The sequence below is a fragment of the Morone saxatilis genome, unplaced genomic scaffold (genome assembly GCF_004916995.1).
Source record: "Morone saxatilis isolate NCDOM2014 unplaced genomic scaffold, NCSU_SB_2.0 Contig19, whole genome shotgun sequence".
In the NCBI taxonomy this organism is placed as follows: Eukaryota; Metazoa; Chordata; class Actinopteri; family Moronidae; genus Morone; species Morone saxatilis.
In genome coordinates this window covers 16,488,776-16,505,782 of record NW_023339751.1, presented here as the reverse complement: position 1 = coordinate 16,505,782, position 17,007 = coordinate 16,488,776, and the positions used below count along the sequence as shown (strand labels likewise).

Here is a 17,007-nt window from a genome sequence, read left to right as displayed (position 1 = left end):
AAGAAGTCTGGAAGAGTTTTGCTGTCAGCTGGTCCTGAGAAAAGCTTAGTCATTATGTCAAATTCTGCATGCTTTTACAGTGAATCAGATAGGCGCTTTGGTAGCCTTTAAGACAAATGGAAAGCACAAATAAATGAATACCAGAGACAATTCCGGCTTAAATAAAAATATCTCTTTTTTTCTTGCAAAATGATTATATTCCATCTATACGCATGTGTCATCTGAGATTGGTTTGGGTGTTGGTTTGTGTAAATTAGCATTTCTTATCATGAATATGACTTGCAATTATTTAAATTACGACATCATTTGGCAATATTAACTGTCCCCTTTAGTTTTGAGTTGTATCTTCTTTTTAGGCTTTGTTTGTATGTTGCGTTCTTTACATTACCCCATGTGAATTAGATTTGATTATGTTTTCTTCTAAATGCTTTACAAAAAAAACACACAAACACAAAAATAATAATAAGAGAAGTTTTGAACCTTATGCGCATTTGCACAACTAACTTTGTTGCTTGGTTATGTAACTCATTCATATCCGGGTTTTGGCTTGCCTGTTCCAACGCAAAGGAACAGAACTTCGCTCCAACTTTGATCAATCAGTATTGGTGTTGATTGTGCACACTTAGCCTGTCTGTCTGAGTGTGTACAGTTCAGGTTCGTCTGTTTCCAGCTAAACACACAACGGGTTCAACCTGCCAGACCGTTGACTCAGCACACAGTGTGAGTGTGTGTGTGTGTGTGTGTGTGTGTGTACTCACACTTTTTAATGTTGTAGTTTTCTAAAAGAGGTCTTATACTGTTAAAATTACTTTAACAGTATAAGACAGTATTACAAACTTTGCATATTGTGAGCTTCCATATATGGTTCAGCATTTATTTGCATATTACAACTTTTATACCCCTCACAGTTAGGTGAGCAATAATGGCCAACTGAAAGTGCAAACTGTGTATCAAAAATAATTAGTTTTTTATACCCTTCATTCTGTAAAAGTAATCACCAGAATAGGGTAAAAAATAAAAAATAAAAAATAAAAAAAAAATAAGCAAAGACAGGGGAAAGTTTGTCTAAGTATTCCCTTGGACTGAAGTGAGAAGGTTGTAACCATAGTAACCATCTGTAAATGGAGGAGAAAGGAATGATGGGGTGAGTATAAATGAAGGCGTCTGCTTGATAAACATTAACTGCATATGATCCTATGACACCAATAAACACACAGTGGCCTGAGAGATAGATGCCCATGAAACCCCACTCTTCCACTCACATACTACATACACACACACTCTGTCACACTGTGTTCGCTCCATTTAGTGCTGTGTAGATTTGTTTAAAGAGTAACAAAACCTCAGAACAGACGTGATGAAAGGTGACCATTTGGTTCTCTCCATAATTTAGGGAAAAGCAGCAGGATTCTGAGCAAGGGCTGAAAACCCTGTTTGAGCTGAACACGGCTTCCACCTAGTGGTCAGAAAGTGTAACTGCATGTGTCTAGAGATGGAAACAAAAGCCTGATAACAGAGATGAACGCAGAAGGTTTGGCTCTGGTACTCCTGCAGGTGCACTGTGGTGAAAAAGGCAGGAAAACACTTAAAGTATGAAGTTTGGTACCAAAAAAAATGGCGAAGGCACAATGAATAAAGGGAAAATGTAAAAAGATTTCAATAAATGGGTTAGAAAAAAGCACTGCATCTAAACATACAGAGAGATGAGTGTAGATATAGGCAAGTTCATTCATTTATTAATTCATCCCACCTTTATTTATACAGGCTGGATACAAAACAAACTTTAAGACTAATATTAAAATATAGAAAATGCAACTGCAAATGAAATAAAAGGATAAACATCCTAAAATGATCAAAAAGCTGTTATTGCACACCTCAAGATGATAGAGTTTGCTTTTATTACACTTGATGTTGGTTATCTTGTTTGTTTACAAGTATTTTAGCTTATAAAAACTGAGGTATCGTCCATACTGTATGTGCACACTGACTCCTGGAGGATGCAGAATTAAGGGAGAAAAGTTCACCTGCACAAAAACTCAGGTTATGTTGTAGCAGTAACTGAAAGTTCTGTGATGGAAAGGGAGGCTGTCACATGATAGCAGACACATTATTACTGGTGGATATAATGTCAGTACAATAGTCATAAATGTCCACATTCTTGTTTAATATGTGTTTTCATACTCGAGTTTAGCCACCGAGAAAAATGGCAAAAAATAGCAAGAGTTCTCTTTCTCTCCATCCTTTCCTCTGTTTCCCATCCCTCCTCCCTCCTCCCATCATCTTCCTCTTCCTGATAACTTACACTAGACTGGTTTCCAAGCTGTGGACTCCTCTTGTTGTTATTTTTTTTTTCTCACGCACAGCAGTGGCAGCTGCTTGAAGTCTCTTTTGCTTTGTTGCCATTCACTTGCTGCTTGATTAGCTTCTCCACTGCGCTTCAAACACTCCTGGGTTTCAGCCAAAGCAATTTTGTAGTGAGAAATGCAGAAAACATGCCACGGGTATAATTTCATGACACAATGAGAGGTAGGCATAGAGGGGGGGATATGTGTCAGTGACCTTAAAGCTTCTGTATACACCATTTGTAATTTATTGTACACTTGACTTGACACACACACATGTAACTACTGGAATGGATCTGGAAGCCATGAATGCCATTAGCAGCTTGCATAGACAACAGGAATGGCTGAGTTTTCTTTAGAGTGGATGTATAAAGCTATACAATGAATAGTTTTCCATGTAATGCATTTTGAGCAAAAGCATGCCAAATACTCACTCTTTTGTTGTGTTTGTCCTTCAGTGTTGTTTCACTTCCACCTTATTATTTCATGAATTAAGTAAAATTCTTAACCATGATGACCCCTTGTGGTTACAGTAAGACATTTATTTCGATTACTGCAGGGCTCATGTTTGATGCATATCAAGGTAATGGTGATAATCTTTCCAGTACTCCAAAATTGTTTAAAAATATATAAAGCAGTAGGTAATTCTTAAACATATTTTATTATGTTTGAAATTACACAATGAACAAGACGTCGTGCAGGATTTGTTCCATCGTAATTTGATGACATGCAAGGCTATAGAACAGATTTGATTTATTTATCTCAACTCATTTGCCAAGAGTTTGCTAACTCATTGCCTGTTTTCAACTTGAATACTTTTCTTTTAAAAGAGAAGCCATGTGTTTTGTTTTTGGTCATTTAGAAGCTAATCTGGAGGATATGAGAGGAGGGTGCCTTGCTCATAGGCACATTAGTGGTATGAGTGAGAGGGGTGGGCTATGATGATGATTATATAGTGCACAAAGCAGCAAGCTAAGTTGATCGTGGTGTTGAATTAACTCAGTTGATAGTAGCAGGCTGTATATCTCACTTTCACAGTTGTGTTTAAAGTCCTTTCAGGAATGAGAAAACTGTATGGTGCATAATGTCAGCATAACAATATCAATGACTGTCACAGGCTTTGAGTAAAGTTGTGATGTTTCAGACTATTTCTAATACTGCCATTGCCAATTGGGCTGTGATGGAAAAATAAGTGATTGTTGAAAGAAACCCACAAAAATATTTATGATAAATTCTTATAAAAAGACTCATAATATGATCATAATAAGTCATTTTCATGGTTTAAAAACTGCATTGTCAGTAAAAGGAGACTTATGTGAAATAACACATTATATATTATAATCAGTTATAATCAATATTTCAAACATTTTAAGAAATGATTGCTCCTACTTGTTCCCGATAACACCACAGAAGGCTGATAGCTGAGAAACCAGGTGCTGCAAAACCGATGTTTGCATGCTGAAAAGGAAAAAATGCATCAAACAATCTATAATGTAAGAGTGAGTAATGATTCAGGTAAATGTAAGTTACTAAAGATCACTAGATGGCAGTGTAACATAATGAGACAGACACATTTCCTACAAGTACAGACTCAGAAAGATAGTGTGAATATAGGGACAGAAGACTGTGTGTGTGTGTGTGTGTGAATATGCTCCTGCGTGTGCCTTCATACACATATTACAGTGTTTGCACCCCTACTCTGTGTGCGTGTGACATTTGAATGAATGAACACAAGGAAGTGATATCTTAATCCCAGAACAAACACTATCCAGCGTCTCACTCATCTCTCCTCCCTGGGGTTTTATGGGCTACCAGTATGCTAGAGAGGATTACATCAGGGAAATCAAAAGAGTGCACATTTGCACATTGCCCACTGACATCGTCACACCGAGAACAGACACCACTGAGTTAAGCCAATTGACCATTTACACAGCTCTCAACCTCTCCCTTTGCCCTCTCTCAATTCTCTACAACTGCTCACAGTTTTGATGGTGTGTTTGTGTGTGAAGCAGAGAGAGAAGAAGATACTGAAAGAAACCCAAACATTAGTTTTTTTTACTATATTATACAATATATCCTTAAAAATATATGTTTTAGATTAGTTAATATTCTGTGTTTTGTGTATGTTCCCCCTAAAAATTGTAATTTACATATTGTTTTAACCTTTCCTGTTATTGGTCAAATACTTTATGGTGTGTGAACTGTCTATGAGGAGTATAAGTGTGACATATCCTCTTTGTTTTTAGTTCACTGATGTTTCTGTGTAATTGTATTTACCCAGAATGCATCAGCTTCACAACATTCATCAGCTGAACAAAAACATCTGAACTTCAGTAACAATGTGAACTTGTGGAAGATATTTGATATTTTGACCTGTATCTGCTCCTCTCTCATCCACCTCCACAGTCATACATCAGGTCTCTGAGCTCTGAACACTCGGGTTTTCTGTCTCCTCGCCCGACTCTTATGGGAGCAGTGCAGCTGCTGCTGCTTGCTGAACTGGACTGAGTGAAGGGAGTGCAGAGGACAAGGCCGGTGCATGCTTCAATAATGCATGTGTTTTGGGGGCCACCTCGGGACCGAGGCCGTTTTTAAAGAGCCGCTTTAAAGAAACTCCACGACCGACTCATGTACAGGAACCTATTAAAAATAGAAAAAGTGGTCGGACAAAACAGCACGCTTCAGTTGAGGGCCTCCAAAGCCCTGAGCCCGTTATTAACTAGCAAGGTACATCTTACATGCACCTCTTAAGTAGATGCTCTCATAGACAATGAATTGCAATGGGTGCATTTGCAACAGGAATTTCATTAAACTTTCTCCCTTTTTTCCAGACGGTTAATCTCCATTCAAGAGCAGCAATGACAAGCAAAACCTTTCAGTTGGATTAGGAGAGAATATGTGAAGAGGGTGGTGGACAATGGACAATTCAAAACAAGGAGACTATAATTTGGCTTCTCATACAGTATGCAGGTATGTTCTTTAAAACTTACCTCAGAATACAGTATGTTTGCCTTGTGTTTATGTACGGGCTTTTAAAAGGTGAATTTTAAATTCACAGATCCAATCATTTTCTTCCATCCAGGCTCTATTAGCTACTTAGTCTGTGAAAGTTGGATGTATCTCCATCTAACCACTGAGCTGGCGGAACTGTAAATCGAATCTAGTGACCCCAGATAAAGATTGCTCATACACTCACATGAACCTGAAATCGGGCTCAAACTCTTTTAGGATATATGAGTGGGTACAAAGTGGGGAAATGAAAGCGTTATAGCTTATGGCATATAACATGCAGGCATACCCTTCTCCTCCTGCAATTATTTAATGGTGGATTCAAGCCCAGTTTGCCGTAAGCATTTTACTGTCCATTTACAGTGAAACCTTCTCTGTTGCCTTCTCTCTGTCCTCTTCCTCCCCGTGCCCTGCTCTCCATAATAGGCAAGTTGAACTCTAAAAGGCCGCGCTCCAGCAGACACCATTATCCCTCCCCTTCTCACCACCACCACCACCCGCTCCACTATGTCTATCTCTCTCTCTTTCTCTCTCTCAAACACACACACCAGTCAGTCACTTGGCTCCTTGGCGGCCTCAGTAAAACTCTGGGTATCAGTTTTTAAAAATTAACCAGGGATCAGGGGTTCCATTACACTCTCTGGCGTCTGAATCCTTGATCTAGCACTAAATGGAGAAGCTGGTTCAGTGTTCCAACATCATTTGACTTTCATGCAATTAAACTTTAATGAGAGCGCCCTGTGTATACAGTATCTGTATATATGTGGGCAGTAGGACTTAACTGGCCTGCAGTTGTCCCTGTAGTGCAAGCCTGTATATGTATGTCTGTCCTTACGTTAACTAGAGCATGTGGAAGATTTAAAAAAGAAGTCAGAAGTCCAGAACAGAGAAGTCAAATAGAGACCTTTGTGCTGTAGATCGCAGCCGCACAGTGCTGTCACTAGTGGGGTAAAACAATTTACAGCACACTCTGCTGGAAACAGTGGTGGCTCCATCAGCACAAGCTCATGTTGGATAACTAAACATTATTCAGACATATTTCTAAAGACAACAAACAGGCTGAAATTTGGGGAAATTTGTATAAAGTAATGCATAAGACATCTAGAATGTTCCCACTGAATGTAAAGCAGCAACCATAAAAAGCAGGTAGAGTCAAACACCTTGAATTTTGCTCCTCTTTACCTTCCATTTCGCAGGCACTTGACATTAAAGGAACCGTTTAGAAAGACATGCTTTGGGGTCATGTCGCTTCCACTAGACTCCTCTAGATGGCAGTCAAGGAACACGTTTGGCTCGGCTGCGCTCAGCCTGCAGTCTGGCCGGCTTTGCACCTGCCTGGCCCGCCGCTGTACCCTCTCACTGTGGACTTTCCTTCTGGTCGGGGCTGTTTGTGAGCCTGGTGAGGCTGGCGTCCCGGGTAATCCATCCTATAGCTTTGTAAATGGAGGTTAAATTGATAAGGACACCCCGGCCTCAGTCAATCCCCGACCTTTTGTTAAGTGCATGGTCACAAAAAGGAGGCGTGTCAACGGGCAAAGCTTTACTAAAGCAGAGGATCTTTATGGCGTGTCACATATTAAGCCAATCACTGTGATATATGCTAAAAATCCACATGGTGCAATACATCTTTTAGAGTTATGGCTCCAGTGCATGTGAGCATTTGTTAGTTGAGTTTCCTCTGTTTCATAAACAAACATTCAAAGGATATTACTCGCCATGCAAACAGAAAATCTCTCATCTTTTTTTTATTCATCCACACAGAAGCCCCTTAACAAATAATAGCCTAATGTTGACAGCATGTTTTTCACATATACACCAAATAGCCTACTACTACTTGGTCAAACTGTGATACCATGAACACATTATTTTATCGTCAGAAACACCCGGAACGTAACAATAAAAACCTAGTTTGAGGTCTATTTAGAAACAAAATCTGTAACTTTAACAGCCATTTTCTAACAATACAATTTCATTTTTATATTTAAATGGATTTTTCTTTAGTCTTGGTTTAGGAGTAAGACAATAACGGATGCCAAGTTGTTTTGACTAGATTTCTAGAGATGTAGATGTAGAATTACAGCCTTTACTGCAGAAAGTATTGGGTGTAATTATGCCGATTTACGTTGTTGACCTGGAACCTCAGGATTCCCGCGCATTATCCTTCCAAATCTTAATAGTTACAGAAAAGTGTAGTGTGTAGAGCGTAGCCTATGTGTGAGGTGTCTGGGCACAGCGGGACCGGGTGTCCGTGTCCAGGTTCATCCGGTGCTTTCAGTACCAGAGCAGGCAGGAGCTCCAGCTGACAGACAATAGCCTTCAGCATCAGACCAGGGAACAATCACCAATTCATGGAAGGAAAAGGGGGAGCAGAGGGGGACTTGGTCACCAAAACGCACCATGTCCGAGAGTAGGCTGGAGACTGTTTAAGTGGTTTCTTGCTAATAAACACATTTTTTAGTGACATGCGTATGGAGACTGAGATTATAAAACAAGAGAGCAGCAATGTTTTGAGACACAATAAAGCTGTAGCGTAGAAATGGAGAAAATTATTTTATTAGACCAATCTATCTGTTTTTAAAACTGCATTTTAAAAAGATGGATCCTTGCAGCAGAGGTGCTCTATATTATATTTATACTTTAAAATTACATTCTATATAATATCAAGATATGATTCCGTATTGTCATTGTAGTCTAATCGATAGACTTAGTTACAATCGGTTAGAAGTTGACTATTTAAGTTGGTTAATAATCATTTTTAACCAAAACATTAAAAAAAAAGTGGGATGATGAAAGTAAATTCATGAGACGGGGGATTTCAGTTTAATTATTCATTGTAGCTTCATTCTGAAGACAAACTCTAACATCCTTCCCTTTTATTTCTGCATAGTGTGTATAATGTCTGCGTGATCACAGCCCGATTCTCAGTGCATACTGTACAGTGCCGTGCCATGCTAAGAAGGCCTGAGAACGGCGGTAGAAAACACAGGTGCTGGGGCTCTATTTAAGCTGCTCAGCCCTCTGTCCACTCGGTGTGCACAAGGCGAGAGATCACAGCCTGCACCCAGCGCCCCCACCCCAACACACACACAACTCCATATGTGCTGTGCATGTAAGGCCCTATACGCCGTGCATGTTGTGCGCGCGAGAGGGGGCGGGGGGTGGCCATGTTCGCTTGAGTAAGCCAGAGTTGGGTTGCTTTCATGTTATGCTTGTTTTAAAAAGATGAGGCTTGTGCAATGGCAGTCCACACTAATAAGCATTAGACTGAAGTATTTCTTGACACCCCCCACCACACACACACACACACACCACACACACACAACGGCACACTCCACACACTCCAAACCTGACTGTGAAAGAGAGAGAGAGTAGGATCCCATCTGTCTATACACGGTAGCCTACATATAATGAAGGCTTATACACCGCTGATCCTGTATCGTTGCCTCCTGCCTTGTGTGACCTCCAAATTACAATTTAATAGAAGGACACTTTCAAACGCTGCCCTTGTGTTAGAGAGAGTGTGTGCGTGTGATAAATGGTAAGTGTGGAAGAGGGTGTGTGTGTGTGTGATTGGGTTGTGGGGGGTTGATCAGTTGACAACAAGCAGCAGGTGCATGGCGCCTGGCATTGGTAAAAAAAGGCGCACAATTTACGCACTGACACATATTCGAAATTACACAAAAAGTCAAAATGTCACACATCTCATGACGTTTACCTGCTGCAACAACGTCAAATTATAAAACTGCCGACTTGACCCCATAACCACACATCACTATTACCATATAGCTTGATTTTTTTTTATAATTCCCACTGTTCATTGAGTTTTATGGTATTTTATGTCTCCTATAATCCCTTTAATATTACTAAAATCGTGTAAAAAGCTGTGGCCATTTGCTGTAATTCCTCTAAAATGTGTTGCAGGATAACTGTGATTTAAGGGTGATGGTGAGGTGAAAATATAATGTGTAATTAATGCACACTCGGTTGTTTTGGCCTTTACAAGGATGGCTAATTGCTGATAATATTTCACATAATAATAACCCAGAAAAGAAGAACAGTAGCTCTCCGTCTAAAATGTAGAATGGCAGGTCATGACCATATAACTTAGTATAAATTACGACTCAGTCAAGAAGAATGCTGCAGCCCTGCGTCTTACCTATTGAAGAAAGGAGAGAGTGAGAGCACAAAGTTTATTCCAAAGGGCCCCGCTCATTCCTGCACTGACAGCCGCGCTGCTGAGGCTATATGAAAACTGGTGCTCTTTGGGTGCTGCATGAATACACACCAATAGGAAAGTTGTGTTCAGTTAACCGGTGAAATCCGAGAAAAAACAGGGCAGGGCAAGTATTTCTCACCGCCAGACTCCGGCTTAATAGTCCCCCCCCTCCTTCCTCTAGTCCCCTATCGTTGGACTGACAGTGCCTGAATTAACTTCGGTACACAAGATGTTGTGGTTGGGATGAAAAGGAAGGTAAACTATGACCTCTAAGCGGATCATCACGACGCAAACAACTATCAATCCAAACAAAAATCAGTTCTATTTTTCAGAAGAGCATTCGCTTGTGCTTTTCTCCTCCTAAAGACACTTTAAATCACTTTGACTTCAAATCTGGAAGCCATAAAAAAAACTAATCGTCTTTATGTTGTTGACGTTGAGCTTGATGTCCACGCAAATCTTGTTTGACAGATGCACTTCCACAGATAAATGCAAAACAACTTAAGGGAGCGAAAAGAGAAAAACATGCGAGTCTCCATTGTTGCCGCACTTGTCTCACATTCTCGTTTACTCTCATGTAAGTATCACACACAGAGATTACTCCTCGCTAAGTTCCTTTGTCTTGTGATCCATATTTGAGTTGACAGATCACGAACAAGAGCTCCCCCACTGTTAATGACCCCAGCCAGCAACAGATAGACTCACACTTCCAGCACTTTTTACTACCGCCACTCTGGCCTACATATGTTTACAGCGAGCTACAATCAGGTACCTGTTTACATGCGTCTCATTTACATGGATAAACATGTTCTAATGGAAAATCACTATAATATTTAATTAACCTTAACTCTTTTGGTTTGTCCCTAGTGTCATATCCTAGCGTCGAGTTCCTACACTATTTCTTTAACACACAGTTTGTTGCATTTATGGAAATATATAAATAATATTCTATTTGTGTTTGTACAAGTAAGTACAAGCGCAACGGACCCATCAAAGTGTGTGGGAGGCGACTGCAAAGTTTGCACCTTTAACTGACTTTTAAAAAACAAAAACAAAACATAATTTCAAACAAACACATCGCTTCAATTTTTTTTTCTCAACTAAGTTAAGTTTATATCTGCATATTTACACTGTGTTTCTAGAGCCTTGGGATAATGAACGCAACGTTGCGCAAATGAAGCCCATTCATCGCTTGTTTTGTATTCATGAGTCCCTATCTGTGGTTCCATCTCTCAGATATAGCCCTAATCCTCGTGTCCTCCTTTGCCGATAAAAATGCTCTTCAGTTTACGATTAATTTAATCTCAATCATAGCCGGGACTTGTCGCAGCCAATAAAACTTGTGGAGTGCGTAAATGGAGAGGTGGGGGGGTTGTGTGATAAGGGTCTGGTGGTGCTGCGGTGCCATGGCCCCTCGGTGCTCTTGATAGGGCCTATCTGTCTCTGGCAGGCCGATTTAAGACCCGGAATGGGTTTAAAATATGATACAGATTTTCTGCATCTGCAACCGACTGCCAATGAGTGCGGCGGGAGATGGTTGGTTTTGTTTCAGCCAGGCAGGAAGCTGAGCCTTGCGTTTGTCTGCATTATGGCCTCGGTTATTTCAGGATCACAGGCCTATTGAGTCTTATGTCTGCATCTTTTGACACACTTGTTTTTGTCTTTTGATTGATATCCGTCTGAGGGAACCTTATGTATACAGATAGCTTTTGCGCACATTTCATCCAGTGGAGGCTGAGGACATTTAAGAAAAAAAACAAACATAATCCATCCGATCTACACTTTCTACAACTAAGTTTATAACAATTTAAACTTTTGTCAAACTGAATCTCAGCTTTAGCGAAGAAGATTTTACTTTACAACAATAAAACAAATATCTTAACTGTTTTTATAAGCTATGATTAATGTTAAGTTAATGTTTTTGTATATACCCGTGCCCATAGTCTCCTTTGTTAATACCCTATAGCCATTAGATTAACAAATGTAACTAGTCTAATTAGGCACTTTATTGTATGAAAATTGTTCCACTGGTCTCTATTCTAAATGTTAAAAAAAACTTTCAGCCTCCTTTGCGTGCGCATACATACACCGCCCATAGAATTTTATATTTAAACTCTAAAACTTTGCACAATATTGCCAAACATCCTGGAAAAATATCTAAATATCCTTTTCCTCAGTGAAACCCTAGTAGGCCTACGAGACTTGTGTCCCACTTGTTGGAGACAGTAAAGTTTCAGTTTGAGTTGGATTATTAAAATCAAAGGTCGGGGAGAAATGTGTCTCGGTGAAAGAACTGGAGGATTACACTGCTGATGTCGCTGCCGTAGCTTTTTCTGCCAGTCTCCACTCTCTAAAAGTCCTGCGGTCTCTCTGAGCCAAACAGCAGCATCTGTCCTACTTTCTGTTGCTAAAGACACGACAGACAGTCGACGCGTATTGCAGAGTTGCCTGCAGTTAATACACCGCCGTATTTACATGGAGGAAACCCTCAGCGCTGCTTTAAGGAGGCAGAAATCTTTGCGCAAGTGTTTCCACCAAAACTATAGTTCCTGCAACAGTGTCCTATAGCAAATCTGCCCTAGTCTGCAGCATAATTGGTTGGGGATTTAGATGGAAAGGGACTGCAGGAGAGAAAGCCTTTTTTTGGAGGGGGAAATGGTTCTCGTCCGAGGAAGAAAAGCTCTTTTCAGCGGGCCACAATGGGAGATTGGGACAGGGGAGGAGTCCCATCGTGATTAGCCCATTTAATGGCGCGTTTACTTAATTTCTGTATTCACTAGCAACGGTAAACAAAAGGGGAAATAGCACTCACATTTTTAAGTGCTACATGACGTTGACGTTTGCCAGAATTTGTGTAGTATACATCAGTCATATAGGGCGATTTTACCTACATCACATGGATTTGAACTATAGGGGTGTAATGATAAATTAAAGAAGGGGTAAAGTGTGATTTCTTCTGGAAAAATAAAATCTACAACATTTTAATTACAGCATTAGATTTGCGTTTTGTCATTGTAAAAGAAGCAAACAATTTACACCAATATGATGAATAGTCTTTAAAACAACTCTGCTCCGAGTAAGAAAAAGAAAAAAAGAGGTGAGTTCAGCCCGCTGACAGCATAACCTGGTCCGGGAACGCATAAGCCACGATGAGCATTAATGCTTCCACAATCCAATAATGACCCAATATGAACATGTGTTTAGCCACTTATCAATGCCCTTATGCGTAATCGGATGGAGAGACAGACATCATGCAAAGAGGTATAGCAAATTGAATACTGTATTTGATTTAGAAACGTGTGGTACATTAACATAATAACCACGCAAGAAAGAAACATTGAATGAGCTAATGTAAATAAGCGCTTTGAGCGACCCTGGGGCGCCAGAGAGGAGAGGAGGGGGGCAGCCTGCAGACGTGAATAAATGTAGAAACAAGCTTTTACACTTTTCATATATATTTTGTTTTGCATAAGTGTGACTGGTAACATATCAACACCCCCCCACCCCAAAAGTCAACCAAAAACAACAAAAACGCCTAGAGCACTTCAGTTGTAAGTTTTGACAAATATTTTATGTAGGAACACCAAGTCAAGAAAAGTGAGGAAGGGATAGAAAAGAGGATGAGACGGGGGAGAGCAATAATTATGTACAAGCATATTTCTACACGTATATTACAGACCGGGAGAATGATCGCATTATTTGAGATATACATAATTCAATATAAAATTTTGAAAATAAAAATAAAAATCTGATACAGTCATAAACGATCCCGTTCGACATTTTTTGACCATGTACCCCACACAGGCAGTGACAGAAGTGTATTTAAAAAGGTGCTTACGACTTAAAATGATTGTCTGATGAACACAAAGTAAAAACAGGATTGCATCTTGTCTGCATGGCGGCTGCTTCGCCGTCATCAACATCATCATCATCATCATCACTTGGACTAAAAACGGAGATGGGTGGGAAAAGCGACGAAGACAGCAAGACGATCTGTTTTTATTCCCTCTGATCGATGTTCCTGATGGAAAATCTTGCATTCAGGTTATTTTCCCTGATTACAAAATAAAAAAATAAAAAGACATCATGCAAGTAGTCTAGTAGTAGTAGTGGTGGTTGTGGTGGTGGTGGTGGTGTGGGGGTATGAAGAGGAGGGGGAGGCGTGGGTCCTTTGAAAGCGCTTTTTAATAATAAAAAAAACGACGTGCTTTTATCTCTTTTTATTTTAATATTTATATCAATCGGTCCTTTTTTCATCCGCGATATTTCATAAGTCTTTTTTTCTTCCTCTCAGGTCCATTTTCCCTGTAAATATTTCTCTTTTTGTTTGTTTTTGTGTGTTTTTTTCCTCCGTATCATACATCGCACTCCGAGTCACTGGATGTGACGGACAGGATGGACGTCCCAGTATCAACTCTCTCTGTCATACTGGAAACGCTGGTGGTCGGACTGGCCGCGGTCGAAGGCGACTCTGCCGAGCTGTGAGGGGTGAGACCGGCCTCTGAGAGAGACCTCATACCGCTCGGTCCTATTGCTTGGTGCTGGAGCCTGGAGAAGAAAAGAAGCGAGGAGGGGAGGGAAAAAAAGAAGAAAAAAAATGAGAGAAATGGCAATTAGACCTGAGAATGTCCCCCTTCCCCTCCTCCTCCTGCAAAATAGGGGTTCAAACTCGCCTTTCTTTCCCCCTGCCGGCCCCAGCCATGCATGCATGCTTTTATCAAATAGCCAGCTTTCAGGGGACAAAACACAGCACTATTTAGACTACCAAATGTTGGAAGAAATGTAATGGGGTTTTTTTTGTTTTGTTTTATTTTGTTTTTTCCCTGCAAAAGTAGACATGATCAACGCGCAAGTCAGTATGGGATTCAAACTACGTGTCGTATCACTACACAAAAAAAGCCTTAAATCCAACTTGGTGTCTTTTATAAAAGCAGTTTGAGGGCATTAACAACAGTCTGTAGCTTTTTCCGGTTTTTATGCTGTTTTTAGTGACTGTGTTGCATTTGCTCTACATTTATTATTTGTTCTTCTTTGCTGCACAGTTTAATGTATCCTATAAAGCCCCACGACTCTGCAGTTTCATAACACAAAATTTCAAATAAAATATAGGCCTTTGCACAACAGCAAAATGTCATGAGGCTTTGACACAGATGTATTTCCGTCTGATGGAAGTGGAAGTGTATGAATGAGTGACGTGGAGATCCAGGTTACTCCAATCATCTTAAATGTTTATCTCCAATCCACTCATCATAATAACTCCATCACGGCGGGATAATGTCAGGCTGGAAATATATCTATTCATTTAGCAAAAAGATTAGAATAGTGTTCATATGGCTTAGTACTCTCCGAGGTATTTTCTAATCAATTATAGCATTTCAATGGAATGATACCACACTTAATGTTATGAATACAGCCTATGTCTTGAAATGTTTTTTTAATACGCATGCCCATTTTAGTCAAGTAATAATAATATCTCCATTATCCTTTGAGATAATCTCTTTCCACAATGCTAAGTAACATGTGACGTTAAAATGATAAATGCATTGTAGTACATGATAAATGTAGCTACTATACGCCTTGTAGCTTAAATAAATCATTACATAGCTTTGGTAACAAACACAATAATATTTAAAATTATTTGCAAAACATGACAATTTGAACTGTATTTAAAGGTACAGAGAAAAAGATTTAACTTTTGGATAAACAGATATTAAGACTTCTCCAGTTTTATTTATTTAAAACCTTTTCCTGATTAAAAATAATTCATAAGGCTGTTTAAATTATTATCACCAAAATAATGGTTATACTTTAAATAAGTAAAGTCCAATAATGTTTATATATATCATTTTAGCACACTTTGCCATTTATTACAGTACTTTCACTCATACGGAAACGATAAACAAGCTGTTTCTATTTAAAAAGAACACTGCGCAATAACCGCCTCGTCGGTTTAACAGCAATGTAGTTTGAGATTATGTTATTATTATTTTATTATTAATAGTTATTTAAACAACAAACTTAAGTTTAAACATCAGTAGTCTTTTTTCCTATCTGATAAATCCGTATTCTGTTCAAAATACCTGCAAAGTTAATATTTCCTATCGGCTGAAAAGGTTTTAAGAAGCTCCTCTAAATGGAAAAAAAAGCATGTTATATTTTTCGGACAGTTTGGGATATTTACAACAGCATAAATAGTGTTTTCGATGTTCATCCTGATTTCACTTCATAAACAAAAATGTCGCCGCAGCCTTCTCCCTCCCCCTGCCAGACAGACTCGTCTTTTTCCTAGACAGTCTCTATCCGTAAGCACAACTACATGTTTAAGGAAAACTCCTCTTATTCTTTTGAATTTATGCATTTTAGGCAAACTTTTGCACATTCTCGTGTTTTGACAGCAAGGACAAAAATCACCAACCTGTTTTTTGCCGCCGCGGCTCTGTCTCGTTGCCTCCGGTTTTTAAACCAGTTTCCGACCTGTGTAGGAGTGAGTCCAGTGGCTTGAGCCAGTTCCCTTTTCTTGCTGGGATTTGGATATGGGTCCTGAAGGTACCACTCCCTCAGCAGGCTCCGTGTCCTCTCTTTGAAACAGTGCGTCTTCTGCTCGCCGTCCCAGATGGTCCGAGGCAGCGGAAACTTCTTCCGCACCCGGTACTTATCGACAGGTCCGAGGGGACGACCGCGGAGCTTCTCGGCCTCCTGGTAGTGCGCTTCCAGCCACATGGCCTGCAGTTTGCCGTGCGAGTCCTTGGTGAACTTGTGGTTCTCCAGGATGTGGTAGAGGTCTCTGAAATTCCCCGTGTGGAAAGCCACCACGGCCCGGGCGCGCAGGATGGACTCGTGCTTGTTGATCGCCTCGCACGCTCCCGGAGCCACAGGCAGGGACCAGAGGAAGCGGCCCAGCCGTTCGATGTCCCCGGTCTCCTCCAGCGTCTCGCAGACGCTCGCCACCTGCTCCGGGGAGAAGTTGAGGGTCGGTAGCTGAAACATGGACAAGTCTTCTGGAGACCTGGTGGTGGGAGCGCTGTTCGCCAGGAACAGAGGGCGATCAGCGAAGTTTGGCAGGAGGATATGGGAGGGATAAAGCTCTAAAGGGGATCTGAAAACCATGGAAATGACCTGAGAGAGAAAGCAAATTATCGAGAAAAGGGAAAAACCGAAAAAACACGGCAAGTAAAAAAGATTGAATGATTCAATGGCTATCGCCTAATGACACCAGCCTCATAATATCTCCCCCCTAAATCCGCCGTTGAGTGTAGCATTGAAACATTTTGTTTCCCTTTTCTATTGGTCTTCTTGGTGTCGTTGTAGCGTTGTCATGGCAGCCCTGCCAATCACTGTCAAGCGTGCCAATCATTAGCCAGTACGTAGCGCGAGGCTTTCACCACTTGTGCAGCACGCACAGGGGGTTATCAGAGTCTCCGATCTCCACAGCAACCCTCC

General features: G+C 40.4%; 1 protein-coding gene across 1 annotated transcript; it reads right to left on the bottom strand.

Annotated features, from left to right (window-relative positions):
* Positions 1-13,820: 13,820 nt before the first annotated feature.
* On the bottom strand, positions 13,821-16,792 carry six3a (SIX homeobox 3a). The gene is made up of 2 exons (XM_035662995.1): positions 15,983-16,792; positions 13,821-14,115 (listed from the first exon to the last, which is right to left on the bottom strand). The coding sequence occupies exons 1-2, from the start codon at positions 16,672-16,674 to the stop codon at positions 13,923-13,925; spliced, it is 885 nt and encodes a 294-aa protein (XP_035518888.1). The 5' UTR covers positions 16,675-16,792; the 3' UTR covers positions 13,821-13,922.
* Positions 16,793-17,007: the final 215 nt, after the last annotated feature.